The sequence below is a fragment of the Rhamphochromis longiceps genome, linkage group LG2, assembly GCF_057381845.1.
Source record: "Rhamphochromis longiceps isolate RC_006_pf linkage group LG2, R_longiceps_female_GT1.1, whole genome shotgun sequence".
NCBI lineage: Eukaryota > Metazoa > Chordata > Actinopteri > Cichliformes > Cichlidae > Rhamphochromis > Rhamphochromis longiceps.
This window is the reverse complement of record NC_140558.1, coordinates 30,518,294-30,539,033: the sequence shown is the minus strand read 5'-3', so window position 1 is coordinate 30,539,033 and position 20,740 is coordinate 30,518,294. Positions and strand designations below refer to the sequence as shown.

The 20,740-nt window shown below is 39.8% G+C and overlaps 1 protein-coding gene across 2 annotated transcripts in view; it reads right to left on the bottom strand.

Annotated features, from left to right (window-relative positions):
* Nucleotides 1–20,740, bottom strand: part of nlgn3a (neuroligin 3a) — a 132,349-nt gene that overhangs the window by 99,671 nt on the left and 11,938 nt on the right. The window contains exons 2-3 of one of the 2 annotated variants that reach the window (XM_085422399.1): nt 9,027–9,736; nt 7,888–7,947 (exon numbers count right to left, since the gene is read on the bottom strand). In XM_085422399.1, coding sequence (XP_085278525.1) covers nt 7,888–7,947; nt 9,027–9,498 — 532 coding nt within the window. In that variant the 5' untranslated portion in view covers nt 9,499–9,736. The remainder of the gene's footprint in view (nt 1–7,887; nt 7,948–9,026; nt 9,737–20,740) is intronic. The other variant, XM_085422391.1, reaches the window with a different exon arrangement.

The window sequence follows — 20,740 nt, the reverse complement described above, 5'->3', positions numbered from 1 at the left end:
TAGACATTTTAGAGTTTGCAGTTTATTTCCTAAACATGATTAAATAAGACATTGCTAATTGATTCAAAGCTGTTATTAATGTATGTCCCTGGGTACAAACTGGAAGCACAGGAAAACTAGGAAAGGAGAGGGAGCAATAATCTCCACTGGAAACTCAATAAATATTCAACAATTGTAATAGTGTCTGATTCTTGCTATTAATTTTTAATAGCTATTACTTTTTTGTCTTAAGTGGTCTTTTGGATTATGATTTTATAAAATCCTCCTGCTTTTGACAGTGTTGTTAATGATTACACAACTCAATCAACCTTAAATCTGAAATCTTTCTCTTTTTGGTGATTATAACAACGATCGGTCAACACTTCAAATGTCAATTACAACATTTGACCCCTATCAAATTATTAAAGATGACATGCAAATCACAAAATCTGTCAGGGCACAAATTAATTCTTATGAAGTGTTGTCTACAACATCAAATTAACTGAAGTTAACTGTTAACCTAAAGCTATACACAATATATTAATTGTTGTAAAATGGGACAATTTTAGGCAGGAACTTGTTAAGGGTGATGTTCTTATTGTATTTTTTTAATCAGATTTTTTGGCAGATTTTCTTTAAGTTCTATATAAATAAACTGATTACTAAAAATGAATAGCAATCAATCAAATAAAAAATGTTTAACCTGGTCCAGCGAAGTTCAATGAATTCATGAACATAGCTCTATTAATAAAGTCTACAGTGTAAGAAACCCGTGTTATACAAGATTTAAGGCACATGCTGCTTATACTGTAACTCATTGTCAGTATCATAGCCCTAACCCAGCAATAAAAGGAAATAAATACTACACAGCTACAGCCAACAATGAGTAAACATAAAACTGGGGGTCAGTTGGTTGGTAACTATAAGTGCTTTTCTAATCAATTCATTTATTTTAAAACCAGTGCACTACCTTTACAAAAGTAAAAAAAAACAAACAAACTATTATGGATTTTGTCAACCATTCCATTATCATCAGGACCTTTTTTTTTAAATAAGGCAGAGTGATGCTAATTTATAAATCAGGAGCAGCTCATCAGACATACAATTATAGTCAATTAGTATCGTACCTGTATTTTCTAATCTTCAGTAAAAGTTGTAGCTCACCACGAAGAAAGTAGAGTCAAACCATTATCTATAGCCATTAGATTCCACCTGAATTATTCCACAGAGACTGCTAATTGCTTTTTTTATAGAACAACTTAAGTCATCATTTGATAAAAGTGAAGAACTCTGTGCAGTTTTCTCTGGATCTTAAAAAGGCGTTTCACACATTAAATCGTGGTATTGTTAATCATAACCCTCCCAGTTTTTATTTATCTGATATAAACTTATTTTTGGTATCTTTAAATCTTATCTTTAGAACAGTAGACGATGATTATGTCACCTTTATATATACAGTATGACCCACTTACCAAAAACTTGTCTTGAAACAAGTTTTTAAATGTATGGTGGTGATCCGCTCATAAATCCGGTCATTTAACAGCAGCATGGTTCGGAAACTGGTGTTTTATACTCAGCATGAAAAACAATTCTTCCGGGGCTTGGGCCTCAATAAAAATAAATGGGTTTAAACTAAAGATTAATAGGCACTGTATTGAACAGATTTGAGACATAAAATATCTCAACCTTGCATTATTCAAACGTTAGATTTTAGACGCATCCAAAAATAGCAAGAATACTTGCAAACAAACAAAAACATTTAGACTCATCAGAGGCTGCTTGCTTTTTCTCTTTGAAATTAGTCTGAAGATCATCGCCGCCGACTTCTCAAGAAATGAAATAAGTTTCGCTTCCATCATTTTATTACATTTGCTAATATCAGCCCCATAAATAATGAGTTCTGGGCTAAGTAGTGTGTGGAGCATCTGGCTGTAATTGTAAGGTGCCCCGTAAATCCTCTTTTGTACAAATAGGTTTTGTTGTAGCTTCTAAAGATGGAAATTCTCATTTCATATTGCATCATGCTTTGTGTTTTGTATTGTCCCTTCAATCTGCTCAGGCTTTGCGTTTTTTTTAACGTGCATATATATATATACTTATTTATTGTTGAGTCTGTGCAGTGGGTTCTGTATTTGCTGTAGGGTTTATGTAACCTAAAGGCCTCTCTAGGGACACTTGGTTTGGGCTACTTGTCTTTAAACAAATACAGATTTAATTACAAAATAAATAATAAATAAAAAGCTTCAGGCCTTGCTATGAATTATAAATGATAGAAACACAGTGATTATAGAACGCCTTTGCTATCGACATGCTGAAACAATTAGGTTACTGAGTAATAATCCTCAAGACGGGCACAGGTGTCGACAAGTGAGCTCCGTCATTTTGAATTGTTGTCTGTGAGCCCGTGTGTGTGTCAATCGCTGGATCTTTACCAGGGACTGCAAATACGTGACATCTGCAGTGACTCAGCCGGCGATCCTATACTTGACCTTGAATGTTTGAAGCAATGCCACAGTGAAAAGTGTGCGCCATTAAAATAAAACTACAATGAAGTGCCGAGTTTCCTTTTGAATAGCTGGCCTTCAGGTGTCTAAACCTGCATTGCTTCAAAACAGGCAGGCATGTAGAATAACAGCTATTATTCATGTTCCTTGACAGGTAAAATAGAAACCTGTCGCATTTATCAAATCGGGTTCAAACGAAATCGCACTCGATTGGGCTTACTCGTTACACGGAGGAAATCAAAATGAAACATTTCATAAAGACAGCCTAGTTTGCTATATAGTTTTACATGAATAAACCCAAGCATGCGTACGTATGTACACATACACCCACGCACTTGCACGCAGACATTAAGATACAGAGTGCTCTCACACTCTGGAGGCTTCTTGACTGAATCCACAATTCACTCAATACATCGTGGAAGGGCTGAATGTTAACTGCCTTTCCTTTGCTGGAAAAAGGTTCGCTGACAATAGATGGGCCTTGGAGTTAAATATCAGAAAGGTCAGAATGTGGAAAGGGACTTAGTGAAATGTGAAATGTTGCAGCCTTGACAATTTAGAGCAGTTATATTCAGTCTGTAATCCTCAGGTGGCCGTTTTCCCTTGTTCTTCTCTCTTTTTCTCTTTCTGTTGTTTTTTTCTTTCCCTCTCTGTCTGTCTGTCTGTCTGTCTGTCTGTCTTCATCTCCCTCAATCTGTCTTCCTACATAGAGGTGAAGGCACAGCTTGGGAGGGACACATAAGAGAGAATGATGGAGAATGCAGCTAAAAGGTTAAGGAGGCTGTAATCCTGCTGTAAAGGACAGCCAAAACTCACACTGTGATTCAGCTGCTCCAAAAAATTTGACAAAAATAAATAAATAAATAAATAAAAAACTCCCAAAACAAATAAAGGCCAGCAAGCTGTCTTTCTGCCCGACGACAGCTACATAATAGAAAGGGACAAGTTTCACAGAGGCCGCGGGTTTCTGAGTATAAATGCAACCTAACACAATATGGAAATTAATAAACACACCCGTAAGCAAAATCAATAACGGCACTGGTATCGCTGGATATATTCATATCACTATACGTCCCTACACACGAGTACGTGTGCACTGCAATTCCAGCCCTGCGAAGGCAGTAAAGATGAAGACCGCAAGCTAACAAGCAAGTGTAAATGTGAACAATGGATCATTTTAAATGTTTAAAAATCATAAATTCCCCTTAATATTTATCTTACACCTCAAGGAGACAAATAGCAACGCATTGTGGTGCTTGCTTACAAGTAAAGTCCGCAAGGCACCATTAATCTCTTTATCCCTCCCAAACACACAGACAGGTGCGCAATTACAAATGCATGATATGTGTGAAAGTATTGCTCAATTTTTTAAGATACCAAATTTGGAAGACTGAATTCTTTACGTGTAACATTATATGTCACAGTGTGGCCAGGGACATGCGTGTGAATAATTTATCACACTTAAGAGGAAATCCGAGGGGCTGTGGAAGCTCGGTCTATCTTAACAAGAGATAGGAGATGCAACAAATTGTTTTTTCCTCTTTAAATGGGCTTTAAGACTCCACAGGCTGTGTCCACCATTTCTTTTTAATTTGGGATAAACAAAGAACAGAACAGAGATATTGAGCCTTGGATTGACTGGGGAAGCTGGACAGCACAGCAGCAGGAGGCCACTGAATAGGAACTTCCTGCTTAGGTCATGCTTTGCATCTCAAGTCAGCGCGATTGCATCTGCTGGCCGGCAACAGCCTTCCCTCACTGGGGTCATCAAACATCCCAGATAGATAATTGTAAAAGATCATAGGAGCAATTTTCTCTAAAACAAAAACATGGGGCATCTGCTCTGTTTTCGAATCACACAAGCCAATATTTGTTCTTGTTTTCTTGGAAAGTTTTCGCCCTGTCTGCTTGGCGTGCAGATCTTCTCGGCAGCACTCAGGGAGCAGCCCCTCCTTCCTCGAGGCAAGCACAGTCGGCCAACCAACAGGATTACCATGGTGTGTTACTGTTTGCTGCGGCCCTGCTGCAGTCTAACCAGGACTGGGGCTCTTATACAGTTTTCACATCTTTCTAGCATCTGGAGGTCATCTGGTAAGATGGAAAAAAAACTGTACCATGTTTCTTCTGGGGTAGTTAATCTACAGGTTTGGCAACCGATCGGACTGTTCAGTACTGGCGCTGAGCTGAGTAACACATGGCAGCCTGCTGCCTGTGAGGGCTACATAGGAATGATAGTTGAGTGGTCCAAATCAAGCCAAAACGTACAACAGATTTTGCTGCACTTATCTCAAATGGACTCATGATGAGGGATGAATTTAGGAGTCGGAAAGGTTGATCTCAGAGTGTCTCTCAGAATCAGCGTTATACAGAGACGTGAGCATGAAGGACTCTGAGGACGAGTTTTACAGGCAGGCTGCAAGCAATGAAAGCGACACGCTGTAAAACCTGGTACAAAATAATGTGAGCATTATACAAACAAGAAGCGCACGGCGCAGCAGGAGCGTATTATAACCAGAACTCCACCTCGTTGAAAGCATGTGAATTTACAGGTCTTTTTTTTTTTCATGTTTGTCGATCAATTTCTCAATGCAAAGCTCTTTTACAGATAAACATTGACCTCGTCGGGTTTGTCCTCACAAAATTGACCCATCTGCAGCCAATCTAGCACTCTGGGGCTGAATACTGCTTAGCTGTGTCCCCGCACATCATTACCCTCCTCTTCACTCCATTCACTCTGACTCAGAGCAGGAAAATGACTGAGTGATATAACCAAGGCTCCAGTGTCTCCAGCACTGTCGCTGCTCCATGCTCTCGGTACGTGCTGTAAGGCCACATCAGAGAGAGCGAGTGAGCAGTGGGCTACGGTGCTGATGTTGCACATTAGATCACCTACACATGACCTCAAACGCTACCTGCTCGGACATCTTGGATGTGCGGTGCTGTGGTAGAGGGCAGAGACCATCTCTGTCTTTCTCGCTTGCTCTTCTAGAGCAACACTGTGGTCAGTGCAAACATCAGAGTGTTTATGAACAAAGAGAAACGCTCTGGTGAATTAGCCCTGTCAAAATTAGCTGCAAAACCTGCGCTCTCTCTAACAATCAACCATGCTGGTATTGAAAAAATAAACAGCTAGTGCAATCTGTATTGAGCTTTATGTTATTTTTTTATTTAAGGAGTCTTTCTTTGATCTTTGTTCAGGGCACTGCTAGTGAGGTTTAAAGGCTTTCCCTCTGTTTAATGGAGGAAAATGAGCCGCAGCTTTGATATCAGTGCATCAGATGTTTTACTTGCACAATGCTCTGCAGGACGCTAACGGCGCAGAATCCATATGATAGGCTTTCTCTATTGTTTGCTGGAAATGAATCCCTTATAACTGAATTGTATAACCTCTTATTTAACCATTATTTTTTTTCACTGTGGTTTTACTATGCAAAACACTCTCTGAGTCATCGTATGGGAAGACTTTACCTCATGCACGCAGGAATCTTATTATGATCACATCCGATTAGGGATTTGTACTTTTCTCACTTGAGCATCACCACTACAGCAAAGGTGCTTCATGCCTTTTACTCAGCTCCTGTCACAACTGCATACTGTTGCTTGGCAACAATCACACAACCATTTCATCCAGAATCACCATTTTTCTTTCTGAAAATCAGTTACGGTTACAGATTGGAAAATTGGTAGTGGAGACGTTATTGGTACTGAATATGAACAGTGTGTATGACTCTACTGCATTATACCGGTCTGTACTGCAAAAACATAAAACCCTGTGTGTGTATATCTGTGTACACACACAGAGATACACTTGGTTATAGTGTATTTACTTATAATTTTACAGAGAGGATTTAACCAAAAGTAGGAACTAAAAAACAATAATTAAAAATATATATTATCATTCACATGACTCATGAACTGTTTCCTCTTCGAATTCCAATTTTAAAAAAAAACGTCCTTGTTGGAAGTATTTATTTATTTATTTATTTTATTATGACCGAAACCAAAGTGTGCCTGGTAAGAATGAATTATGCTCCATTTTCTTGGGTGAGTCAGCAAAAGCTATGATTAGTGGAAGCAGTTTAAAAAAAAAGGTGAATCTCATATAAAGCGTTTCCATGGAGACTGAAAATGATGAACTTTGTGTTTATAACAACAGAGGAACTATACAACAGTCAGCTCTCTGCACAATAATATGTCAGAACAACCAACATATAAAACTTATGATAAACCATTTTCTCATTACCAAACACGGGGAAGATAATTGAAAAATTCCAACTGGAAGGGGAATATTAAATAGATATTTCTGTGTATATTCCACAACTGGGACTAATTCAGAAGCAGAACTGCCTGAAGGGCTAGTCTGTCTCGAACAAAATTGGTTTACCAAAGCTGAATGTACGAGGCACAGAGTGAGGCCAAGAGCTGTCTCCTGTCTCCGTGGAAATCAGCAGCAGAGGTCTCCCAGCTGAAACGGAATCTTTACTGTGCAGCGAGATATGCTCAGGATCACAACTTTAAGGCTACCTGGAAGGGCCCCCGGTGCCTTAAGGGAAAGCTGGGAAAATTAACACTCTTTTGTCAAGAGTGGTTGTGCTTTAGCCGCTGCTAATAAAATTGTGATGTGCTTTTCCGTGGCTGCGCGTGAGGCCATTTGCTACACGGATAGATCAAAGCTGTCGTGCCAGTAAAACACCCCACCGCCCCTTATTTGAACAATGGGAATAATCAATTTGAGATAGAGGTGGCGTTACACTTTTTTTGTAGAAAATTAAATCAACCGCTGATGCTGGGGTGCTTTCAGGTGTCGTGCTTGACGAATACTTTCAATAAGCCGCTTAAGTGCTGTCTGAAACGGGACTCAAGTTCCTTGTAGTAGCAAATTAACATTTCAGGGATAGTTTAAAATAATAATAATATTCATTTAAAAAGGCATTTATGCTTCTGATTTAATCAACAGTTGTATTTACCTTTAAACAAATGCACTTTAGACATGAACAATCCACACAGTGTTGTGAAAAAAAAAAACACAGGTTATCAGTAGACATCACAATCTATCGCTGAACAAAAATTCTGCCGCTTATTTGAAGACCTGCAGTTTTACTCCTTGACTTTAGCTCGCACATTTAAACAACACAACAACCTAAACACACACACACTTACTCACACAGGCATGCAGCACAGCACAGCCACTCACTCATCTTTCACACTCATGTCAAGGTTGATCTGAGTCACAAGTCCCATGTTCATCCCAATTAGCACTTTGATTTGGGAGTTGATAGGTGGTGATTTGGAAGGATGCACCCATCACTCTCCTCTCTCTTTCACTCTTTCAATTCCTCCCTTTCGTTCCATGTTTTTCTTTTTTCTTTCTTTTTCTTTTCTTTTTTTTTTTTTTTTTACATACCTCCTTTTCTACACATTTTCTTGTTGGGTTTCCTGGCACATTCCTTGGATATTCTTTTGACTGTAAAATGAATGGAAAAACTACAAAATAACAGAGAGCTCTGGAAAAGATCGCATGTGACATGCAACAACTCAGACTGAGTTAGAACCCGTCTTCTCCCTCTTTCCCTCCTCCTCCCACCCTCCCGGTCTTCATCAACAACAAGAACAACAGAGGACCTTTTGAAAAAGTAACTGGGGTGTTGCTGCAGAAATATTCCAAAATGGTGGAATGAATTTGCTGCACCCTGGGACACAAGAAGCCCATATTCACATGCACTTCTATTTAAGACCCATTACGACCACACGGAAGGCAGAGAGGCTAGGTTTTGGAAGATATTGGAGCTCACATCCGAATCTGTTAAGTGATATTTGACGTTGTATGTGCGACGCTCAGAGCACTTAACATTTCAAGCCCATTTTCCTGTGTGGCTCTCCTTCAAGTGATAAAGAATAGGGTCTGTTTAAAAGAGATATATAGAAATCAAACACTTTTAGCAATGTCAGTCTTCACAAATTCCCAATCTGTGTTTGCCTTTTTGCACAAAGTCTCCTTTTGCATTTCTCTTTGTGGAAAGACAAACTGGAAGTAGAAAGGAGAGTAAAGGGTCTTACATAGGTCAGGCTGATGCCACAGGCCTCTCATGTACCAGACAGAATATTTCACCAACCCTACAGAAGATCATTCACTTATGAGGCAGGCTACTAATTGCTAATATCCCCAGAACAATCAAGACGGTGAGGGTAGGAAGGTGCACCGAGTATTTCCAATCTGTTTCATGTCTGATTAGATTTCGTTTTTCTTTATTTATTTTTCTCAATAAGTCATATTTAAGAAGTCATTTAGTCATCAAAAGAGGAACCTCTAACAGTGGCATGGAAGGGGAGAGTTGATGAAAAGACTAAATGAGAGATCTAGTCAAGATGGGATGTCGTATGATGGACACGGACACAGCATGCGCTAAACAACGGTTCATGCTTCGCGCAAAAAACAAAGGTGGCACAAAATCTTAGAGAAGAAGACAGAAGGAAGTGGGAAGCAGAGACAGGAAAGAAGAGGAGGAGAGGTTTGGTTTCTTCCTGTGTACTCGACACACTCACCATCCTCTGTTGGAACATAGATGTTTAGGTAAAGACAATCCTCATGTTGATCTTGTATGTATGTGGTAACTATATCCAGGTTGAAAGTGAACCATATCGGCATCATTATCTCTGGCACGGCATTGTGTATATTTTGAGGGCAGACAGGAGCAAAATGGGTGGCGTTCTTGATTCCTGACCAGGAAGATGGAGGCTCCGGGGGCATGAAGCGTTTTTCTCCCACGGGGGAGGCAGCGTAAGGAACCCCCAGATACTGGTCGACCGGCCCGAGAATCTCGCTAGGCAGGGGGACCCTCACCCCTCTGAGTTTCCCATACTGTGTGTTCACAGTGGGGTGGTAGTTCTGACCACTCACAGCCGCAAAGCACCAACAAAAACTTAACACCCACAAGGACACGCTGAAATTGGTGCAATTATAGGCACCGTGCCAGTTCTGCGAGGGGAAACGATTTCTCCCGGGAGAAAACCACATGGTCCTTGTGAGCGAGTACAAGTGCAAGTGACCAACATACAAGCCAGGGCACCGCCCTCAGCAAATGCACAGGCTTCCCACTCAGCCCAGTAGTGCAGGCACCTGAGGGACAGTCATCAGCTGGGATACTGGAGCCCACCAGCTTACAGATGAGACAGTCAAAAGTTGCGCAGTTCCTGTCTGTGGCGAGGTCCTTATTCACTGTCCTTCCTCTGCTCGTCGGATCTTCTAACCAGTGCTACAAAAAAAGGACAGAAAAATTAATGACAGTTACTTGAAAATCCACCTGTTTGCTCCCATTTTCAATCAGTCATTTTTATCCACTTTTTGAGTCCTTTTTTATTTTTTAGTCATGACATAAAAAAAGCTCACATAAACATGACAGAGCTCTTAGTGCAATCATCAATCCATATAATCAAGAACCTGTCTTTGACTTGGATATTGCAATTAAGTGTTGGGTAACTTGTCAAGATGTACCAAATAATGCTAACAGGACAATTGAAGTGTGAAAGCCATCAGCTGTCATTAGGTAATTATTCTCTACTTTACAGTCTGACGTTTATATTAACGGTTAATATTTAGACAAAAGGCAGTGGTAAAACTAGCAGTGGGAGTCACACACGCATAATAACACGCTAAAAATTTCATGTCATTTTTAATGTTGGCAGCCTTTTCACTGCGTAGCCCTTTGGAGTAGTTATGCACAAGGTATAAATTAAATGTCATTCTCATTGTTTGCTTATTCAAGAGATCACTTTTTGGGATGAACACAAAAGGGGGGAGGGGAGGATGTTCGCTACAGGCAGCAGGTCCCTCCAGTGACAGCGCTGCAAATGCTAATCAACAGTACCAGGGTGAACCAGTAACAACACCTTCCCACGCTGCTTGATCAATTTTCAATTTCTGTGGCTTAGGGTCCCTCTCAACCTTGTGTGCCTACTGCAGAGTTTGCTCTAATAACAATGGAGAAGAAAAGCCAGCATTTAGAGGAGGATATTGCATTCCAAAATGACTGTGTAAATGATTTATAATGTATCAGCAGCCGTTGGAGGGCACCTAACCGCTGAGAGAAACCAATCCTGACGTTTCTGGAGGTGCTGTTATCGCTAGGCAGCTATTACCATCCGCCGCAGCTGTGGATCAGCAGACAGTCTGCCGGTGAAATCTATATGCTTAGTTGTATATGCAAAACCTCACTTCAGATCAAAAACATAATGCATACGTGCATGCACATATTTAGTAAATACTCAAAATCAGGCCACTTTCAATAACACTTGGATAAATGGAACATGTGTGCTGGACAATTCTGCTCAGAGATTGTGGCACACAGAGTCCCTGTTAAATGATAATACACGAAAAAAACCCATCCATATCCAGTGTGGGGACTAAAAGGTATTCATTGCTGGGGGGGGGGGGGGGGGGGGGGGGATGGTGGAAAAGGCTTCAAAATTTAAAAAAAGCCAATCTGGCAAAGTCGGGTCACTGCTCAGTAGGATCCCTGTACCAGAAGCAGAAAACCTATCTCACTTCACTCATGTATATATATGTATATGTGTGTGTTTGTGTTTGTGTTTTATATAAAACATTTTGTTTATTATGTAAATTTTACACAAGACATGGACCTGCAATAAACCAATTCCACAGCATTCAAAGGCCGAGCTAATGTGAAACACTTGAACATAATCAGATACTGTTAAAACACAGCACTATAAGAACTAACCTGCAAAAGCATGACAAATAAAAACTACAAATTTCCCCATTAACTAACAGCAAAGCACCAGCAGCTACAGCGATCAAATTTGAACTGCTATTTTGCAGTTATTGTTTTCTATATCAACAGCTTATAACTGTAAAAGAATAGAAAAATCACAGTACAATACAAGTCTAACATTATAGTTTTGATAGCTTGCTTGCAACCATACAGAAAAGTTTATTACTGTAAAATCTAATAACATGTACTTGAACTAAGACAAGAAATCACCTTCGCTACACTCCCTCCGCTCTTTACACCGCACCGTTATGGGAATGCTGCCATATTCAAGACGAGAACTAACCAACTGCTAAGTGTTTTGGTCATTGTGGCTTATTTTCTTGACCAAGAAACCATGCTCTGCATCTCCAGTAATTAAAGCTTAAACACAACTAAACTCAAAATAACAGCACTTAAATAAATTATTTAAGCTTAACGTTTGCTCTTGTGTTCGCCGAAGAAAAAATAGTGCATTATACCGTAAATATGCACAGCAGCTTGCTGATGATATTTTTTCCTGTTTTTAAAAGTGATTTGTTGTCTATTTAACACAACAGCCTTGTGCAAAATCCTACTATATAGATATATATTTTAGAGATACACTAAAATAAATTTGCTGTATGTCTAACAATCACTCCACCTTATTCATATTCAGCCTATTAATACCAATAAAATGTCGACATCCTTTAAAAAAAACAAAAGCACCACAAACTATACTCTTAAATTACCACAAGGTCAAATAAATACCAATGAAACTACTTCTAAAACAGATTTTTCCTAGTATTCTAATCTTCATAACGGCAGGATACATTGCATTAAAGCTAAGTATTTAAGTACTATTAAATTCTAATGACAGAAAGCTAATGACCAGGCCTATATGTCAGGCTGTTTTTCAAAAACAGTTTCTTCTTCAATTGCACATGATTTGTGTTTGATTTCAAGTTATGCCACAAAAAAGCTCCACATATTGATTCCCTGAAAAAACAGAAATGCTTGACAAAGGAGGCTTCATAAAGGCCATCCATTCACACATTTGCAGACACAGATAGTCAATTTTCCATCGCAATTTTAAATGAAGTATTTTCTGTTTGGATTTTCTCACACCGTCTGAGAATAGGAGTGATGGGACTAATTCTAGTCAAGATAAAATACATCAGGTCAAACTTTTTAATCAGGACATAGCAAGGACATAGGACACTGTGATGGAGTGTGTGTGTTTAGAGGACACACAGCACAGAGGACTTCATCAGTCTCTTCTCCAACAGCATCTCAGAGGTCCTCCGCTTTGATCTCTCTACCTGCTGAAGCACTGCCAAGGGAGAAACAGAGAGAGAGAGCGATTGCATGAGTTCTCCCTCATCATCCCAGAAATATTGATCGTCTCATCACTGTGGCCTTGCAGTCCGTAATAAATACAGCTGGAGTGATGGAGGCGGAAGGAGGGGGGGAGGATGGGTAGGTGGGTGCTGTGCTGACTCTAAGTCAGGTTATTAGCCCTTAATGCAAGACGGCACTCCACCAAGTACATGCCATTAAACACCCTCCTCCCCAATTCTCCAGTGACTGATTAATGGGACATGCGAAATTTCTGGCAGTCCAAATCATATTTAGCATTATTCAAAATGGCCACACTGGTGCATCATGTGAGTACAGATCTCATGTATAGAAGAGAAAAAAAACCACATTTTATTTCTCTTTATATTGGTCTGAGTCCAGAGCCGTGCACACTTACTGTAGAAGACCCTTTGTTCTCCTACAGCAGAGAGATTTCTGCATCGCAATAAAAGTCTGAGCCAAATGTACTCCTACGCTCCGACATCCCTTAGAGAGAGGCTGAATGGACTCTGATAAAAAAGGAACCAATAAGAGTTCTGAGTAGATGGGGCATCTGACTCGCCACACTCTGTTATTATAGTAACTAGTCTGCAACAAAAGCATTAACAAAAGCTGCATTAGTCTTCTGGAACATCTAACTTCAAATGAAGTGAGCCATCCCGACCTCAGAGGGTGTAATCAGTGATTACAAATGCAGCGCTGTTACATGGAAACCGAGGGACAATGTAATGCGATGCAAAAAAATGATTAGGGCAGCCCACTGAAGGTCAGTGTTTTAAAGCATCAATCGAAGATAGCCAATTCAACTCAGATTCTCTGAGTTGCACATTTGATTACCCGTGTGACATAACATGCTCATGGTCAACCAGAGGGAGGAGCAAAAATCTAAGACAGAGTGCTACTATTTTCCATCCATCCATCCATTCATCCATCCATCCATCCTCTGCCACTTATCAAATTCAGGGTTGCACGGGGGCTGGAGCCTATGCCATTTGGAAAACTTTCAAAAACTCAGGCAGAGCTTGTCTATCAACGAACAGCAATGTTGTGTGCTACCTGGATAATTATGTAAATCATTGTAATACCTTGGCATTGTCACGAAAGGATGGGCAAAATAAGTAAATAAATAATGAGCGGACATTTAAATCATTATACTGAATGAGCTAATCCTATTTTATAGACAAAACTCTTGTTCTTTTAAGGAACAGTCAATATAATGGAAAGCAGACCAAAGTATCCAGGTGGTAACTTTAGCTTGAACTTGTTAAAATTGTCTTCACCTTTGATTTGTGCTACCAAAAGATGCTAAGGCCACTTTTTCAGACAAGCTCTTTTTATGACAGGATTACTCTCTGGTCTCTTTGTTTTCAATACTGTGGAAAATACATATCTCTCTAAATGGTCTGCTTACACATGTTTGTTTCAAATATGCAAGGGATCTTTACACACCAAAATCAGTGATGAATGTATGCACTGTGCATGTGTTAGCTCACAGACACACTCTTTACATAAGCTCCTGGGCTCGACAAAAATAGCATGCCATATTAAATCAATGAGATTGGCATGTTTCAGAAACAACATTCACAAAATGTCAAAACCAAACTGCGGCATCATAAGGCTCCTGCTGGGAACCAGTGTAGTGAGCAATAAGGGGCCACTCTTCCCTTCTCTTCCTTTTTTCGTCAGACACAGAGTTGTGCAGTCATTATTACTTAGGAGATTTGGCACTAAATCAAGGACAAAAATGCGGCACATACTGACTGCTAATCACCGCGGTGATGCTGACATATTTTTAAAGAAGCAAATGGGAGACGACAATGGTGCGGCTGTGGCCACCTGCTAAGCTGTGCGTCTCCACCCCTTCTCCTAAGTGCTGGATAAAGGTGTCCATGACTATCATTACCAGCCGAGCAGCCAAAGTAACGCAGGAAGATCGGCTTGGCAAGCCAAATAAAGACAGATTCCAGGTGAGCATGTGTTGAGATGAATTCTGCGGCTGCACAGCAAATAAATAATGGCCATTCTGTTAACTGCTGACGGTGCTTGAAACAACTGTTTGCTCTTCGAGACTTAAATGATAGGGACAGATTTGATCTAGAAGTTTTAAAGCTGCGAGTCGAGGCAGAGAGCCCATTCTTACATCTATATTCCCTCTCTCTCTTTCACTTGAATGTGTGTGTGTGTGTGTGTGTATGCCTCTGAGTGTCAGATACAGTTTAGTAAGTAATATGATGTGGGAAACAATATGTGGGGGTACAGGAATATTAATCAGAGCTAACCATCTCAATTAGATGGGAAAGGACGGAGGAGTTTACATTTAAAAAAAATGATATATACGTAACTTTCCCAAACAGTTCATCATCCCAACTCCTATTGATCCCCTACAGAGTCCCACAAGACACTCCTACTGAAAAATCTTAAAGTAGCTAATCACTCAAGAAGCCCACAGGGATTCGTTGAGAAACCGCAGGGGCAAGTATTGGGTCCGTCTCTAATCTAGCTGTATGTAAACACATTAAGACTTTACACATGGCATACTCATTATCCAAGCTCCCACAGATGCCGATTGCAGGGAGAGATCTGTTCTCTTGACAAAGTCTTTTGTGTGCAGTTTCCATCACCCTGCCAACACAGTTTCATAGCATTGCTTACCAAAGAGCAGAAGATGAAGGTGGCCTCAGTTAAGTCTTTGACCGTAACAATAATAATTAAAATCCTGTGATTTTGTTTATATAATGCTTTTCACTCTTCACTGCATAACTGTGTAATTACGTATTAAGGTTGATCTTATAAGTTGAAGATGCCTTTGTTGCAGGCAAAGTCACACACCATAACATATTCTCATTAGCAATATGCAACATACACTTAAATGCTTATCATTATTCTAAAAACACATATTATACTCGTCACTATCCCTTTTACTAGCAAGGCACATCTCACTCATTCAGATCTCCTTTTGCCTTCAGAACAACCTTAATTCATTATAACATAGATTTAACCTAAGTTCTGGAAACATTTCTCAGAATTTTTAGACCCTATTGATATGAACGAGTCACAGACTTGCTGCAGATTTGCTGGGTGCACATTCATGATACCAGTCTCCCATTCCACCACCTCGCAAAGGTGTTAAGATCTGATAACAGCTGAGTACAACGAATTCATTGTCATCTTCAGGAAGCCAGTCTGCGGTTGTTTGGGGGTTTGTGACATGGAGCTTTATGCTTCCAAAAGCAGTCATTAGAAGATGTGATCACAGGGGACATGAAGGGATGGACATCATTAGCAAAAATACTCAGGTATGCTGTGGTGTTTAAATGATATTCACTTGGTATTAATTGGTCAAAAGTGTTACCAAGAAAATATCCCAATACCGTTATACCACCACCACCATACCATCATATCACAGCCTAAGCTGTTGATACAAGGATGGATGTCAAATTCTCACACTACCATCCAAATGTTGCAGCAGAAATCGTGACTTATTGGGGGATGCTTTCCAGTTTTCTTTTGCCCAACTTTTATGAGGCCTGTGGCAATGGTAGCCTCGGTTTCCTGTTCTTAGCTTACTGGTGTAGTACCTAATGTGCTCTTCTGCTGCTGTAGTCCAACTGCTTTGAGACCAAGCTTCCTAGCTTGATGCACTCTGGCCATTCTCCTCTGACCTCTGGCATCAAGAAGACATTTTCGCTCTGAAAACAGGATATTCTTTTCTTTCTTTTTTTTACTAATCTCTGTAAATCCTAGAGATAGTTGTGTGGGAAAATCCCAGTAGATCTGCTGATCACACAACATAACATATTCTCATTAGCAGCTGCTGATCTACTGCTGGCACGAACAGTCACATTCAAAGTAACTTTAATCACCTTTCTTCCTGACTCTGATGCTCAGTTTGAACTTTAGGATTTTGTCTTGATCATATCTATACGCCTAAATGCACTGAGTTGCCTCTGATTGGCTGATTTTGTTTCACTGAGCACCTGAAAAGGGGAACATTGCAAAATTCCTGTTGAGTGTTTATAATTTTGGTGTAGAAAACAATGTAATCACTCATTTAGGTGGTTGGTGGGTAGTCATTTAGCTACTTGACTAAGTAAATCAGTGCATTAGAAATGCAACCATGGGATGTCCAATTTACTACAACGAACATTTTTCTGAATGTTTTGTTTTCTGTAGTTGGTCAAATCATCTTACATCTGTGAAGTGGAAAACTCATGTGATTGGGCTTGCTTTAACGCATGAGGAACCACTCGAGCATACCAAGGAGAATTCAGCAGATATTTCAAACAGCTTCCTTCATCTCCTCCACTGTGAGGACAGCACGTATAACATGGCAGCACAAACATCAATTTCTGGCTTACAGTGGAAAAGAGGATGGATTTTTAGCCTTCTGGGATTCTTTCCTAATAAAATTCAGGCAAGAGCAAGGAACCTGAACAGTACCGGCATGGCACTACGTATATAAAGCAAGTGTAAGTTTATGACCATTGCTTCAAATGTGAACTGCTGTGTATTACTTTTGCTGCACTCTTTTGGCTAAATGCTGCTTGTCCTGGAGTTCCCTGGCAGTTAGTGCCTGAGAAGAAAACGCTTAAATTTGCACTGATTGATTATAGTTATAGAGATTAATGGGGATATTGGTGGGGATAAATGGCTTATTTCCAATTTAAACTCTGTATTGAATACTTAAAGTATGTCATTTTAAGTAATGCATCTAACAATATGCAGTACTCTGCACATTTATCAGACTGGCCTAAGTGGATGGGAGTGGGGAAACATTTTTCTTAAAGCAGCTATTAACACTTAACAAACATATAGACTTGAACTGAGGGTTTGCTTTGAGTTAATTGAGGTCTGGCTGGTAATTACAACAGAGAGTTGATCTCTCGCAATCAAGGTTCCTAGTTCATTGGCACCACATTATAAAATCTTAGATGGATCAGCTCCTATGGCCAGTATTGACTCTTCTACTCTGGGTTAAAGCAACCATTCATTCGTTGCCCTACAAAAAACCATTTGCAGTGCCAGTATCAAATACTAATACGCATTAAAATGAACTCAGACTGAGGAGTGCTTTAAAAAAAACAACAAAAGACTGGCTAAAGAAGAAGAACAGTTTTAATAACAAAGTAACAAACTGCATAAAATACACATTTGACATAGGAATCATTAGTAGATATCTCCCAGTAGGAGCAGACAAAATAAATTCTTCCAAATGCCCCAAACACCCACCATCTTCCAATAAAAAATAATAACAAGTAAAAAACAAAAGAACACAGGAACATTGCAAACCATATAATGCCACAGTGCTTTCAGAAAAGCAGTGGAGTCCTGTGCTGAGTGCATGTAATTCACCACTTTCATCCACTGCATTTTGAATTATGTTTTCTCAAGACGGAGATTAAAAATTCAGATCATCTTGTCCAAAAGAATGTGAAATTCATTAATTTTTTTTGCAAAAAAAGACGAAGATGAAGAAGGCCTCTGGGGCACCACTGTGGCTTTGTGCATCTGCATGAACATATACTGTAAGTATGCTGGGAAAATGAATCTCTCCGTGGCCTAATGAGCTAAATAAGAGCAGTAATTTAAGGTAAGTAGGCCGCGGCTCTGACTGAGAATCCAAAGATCAGCTTTATCATTCGGTGCGAACGACTTACAGAATTATACATATAGGAAGCAGAGACATGACCCAGATGCTACTTGTTAAATTAATGAGCTAATAATGCCTTAAGTACCTTAACATTTGCAGCGGTAATTTGGAAACAGCAATATTCCACATTCAGGTAAAATATGATGTCCGACTCAAGACTTACTTCGAGAACATAAATTACGGCAATTTAAATGTTTTGATCTGAAAGCATCAGAGTCTCTACAAGCGTGCTGTTTCTGTAACGGGACTCCACTGCAGCATATAGAGCAGCTTAGAAATAGCTTCACCTTCTCCCTGGAGACATGTACTTAAATGTTAGCTGTTCTTCTTAAGCGGCCCTAAATCATACGCCTGAGAGTCCTTAATTGTGATTGATGAACAATTAAACCAAGGTGAATTTTGAGAAAATAACATGTTAATGAAAGCGGCAACACACGACACATTATTGTGATGTTTCCTTTCAAACACTGCGACTACTTGGCTTCCTTGCAGAGTATTTCGCAGATGCCAAAAGCACAGTGGTAGAATGATGTTATTGACATGCAAATGTCTGGTAGTTGCAGAGAAGTGAGAGGCGCCAGAGTGTATTGTTGTGTGACAAGCAGAATTTCTGAATACAAAGCTGGAAGCAGAGATGTACACAAGTGTGTTTGATATGGCAAAACCCAAAGCACATATACCCACACTACTAAAAAAATAATGGATCTGAGAACATGGTGGTGGAGGGGGGGTCCTATTTACAGAGGGACCGCAGGGTTACTTTAGCCTAATGACAGAAGATTAAATGAGGTCTGCACATGATGCCAGGAGTTTTATGGGAGCATAATTAAGTTTTGAAACAACCCGACAGTGATGTGCTTTTAACTAAAGGTCAACAGTAAACAGCAAGGTGAGCCACACTTGATTACTATGTATATCACAACATCAAAAAAGATGCTGCTGCTCTAATGAGGGGGTGACCTTCATCTTCAGCATAAACAAAGACCAAACTGACTAATACTGCTCTACATGGCCTCTATCAGCCATTAATAGGAGGCGTTTAAGAAATTAATAGTACTTTAATATTAAGAAGAACTATTTAACATAAAATCTTTGACATTTCAGAAGCTGGTATTCCCTTCAATGCTTTCCAATCTAAAAAAGATCAAAAGAAGGTGTGATGTACTTAGCGTCGAGACAGCCTGAATACAGATGAATGAAGACGAAAACCCACAAAACATCAGAAACAAAAATTCCTGATGGCATTATCTTAAATCCAGTAATAATCTGCATTTTTACATGTAAATATGGTTTGGGCATTTACATCGTCATTCCTCGCATTATAGGTTTAATTATAGCTAAAGCCGGGTGAGTTTAGAGGAGATGTGGACAGACAGCTGCCATAGCTAAAGCATCCCCTTTATCCAGCACCGTCACAGCCGCTGGCTGCTTCTCCCATTGACGCCCACAGGCCAATGCTGGACTTTAAGGTACAGTAAGTGTTCTAATTTCTCTTCCATAAAACTCAACATCAAAATCATTTTATATCAAATTTTAATTTATAAAACTTAAAAGTCAACAGAAACCTCCAGCATCCAAAAATGTATGGTAAACATTTAAAAGGCGCTCTGGATTATTATTGTTTTCCCACCAGTGTCTCTCCCAGTTGTCTTTTAGAAAAGCAGCTGTATTTCTCTGTTCATTGCATGCTCACCCTGATATTCTTGATATTATTAGTCTGTCTGGAGACTCCACGTGATGATGAGCTCAGAGGGACATTTTAAATGACAGTGCCTTTTCTTGAAGGGATAGCATAAACAACGGAGGCAACCATCTTTGTCTTGTTGCTAACACTGATCTGAATTCACTGGAAAAAAATATCTCTGGAGCAAAGCTGGTAAATGAGACTGTTACTGTTACTATTATTTAGAAACAGGGAGGTTAGGGTTGGCTGGAGGAGTTGGGGGTGGGTGCGGATGAAGGAGACATGCCTCAATATCACACGTGGAGGAGGGAACACTGTCCCCTGACAGCAGTCCTTTCAGCTAGCCCTGGCAGATATGTTTACTCTCTATTCACTATTTCTAATCCTGTCTGAAAGCCTAGCTTGAATGTCAGGCTCCTTCCTAAATTGGCTCGTGTTCTTAGTGATTGATTAAAAGTACTGTAACCCAGCTTTATCAGACTACCCTGAACTCTGCATTTCTGCCAACTCTATTAGGTAATGCATCCTTTGTTATTTTACTTGTTGGTCTCACCGCCTTCCCGTCTTTGGGAAATGCTCAGATCCATTCACTGTGATGCAGAATACCCAGTCGTACCTGGCTCTATGGTTGTACAGCAGCCTTCAGATCAAACAGGAGAACTGCCTTAAGCTCAAAATAGTTTCTGACAAATGTGGCATCCTAATTCAATATACCATTATTCAGTGAAATTGGCCTAAATTTATCAGGAGTTTCCAAAACCAGCATGCTGAGGGATATACCTAAAAGGCATTTCATAATCTTTCCATTCCTTTTTTTCTAACT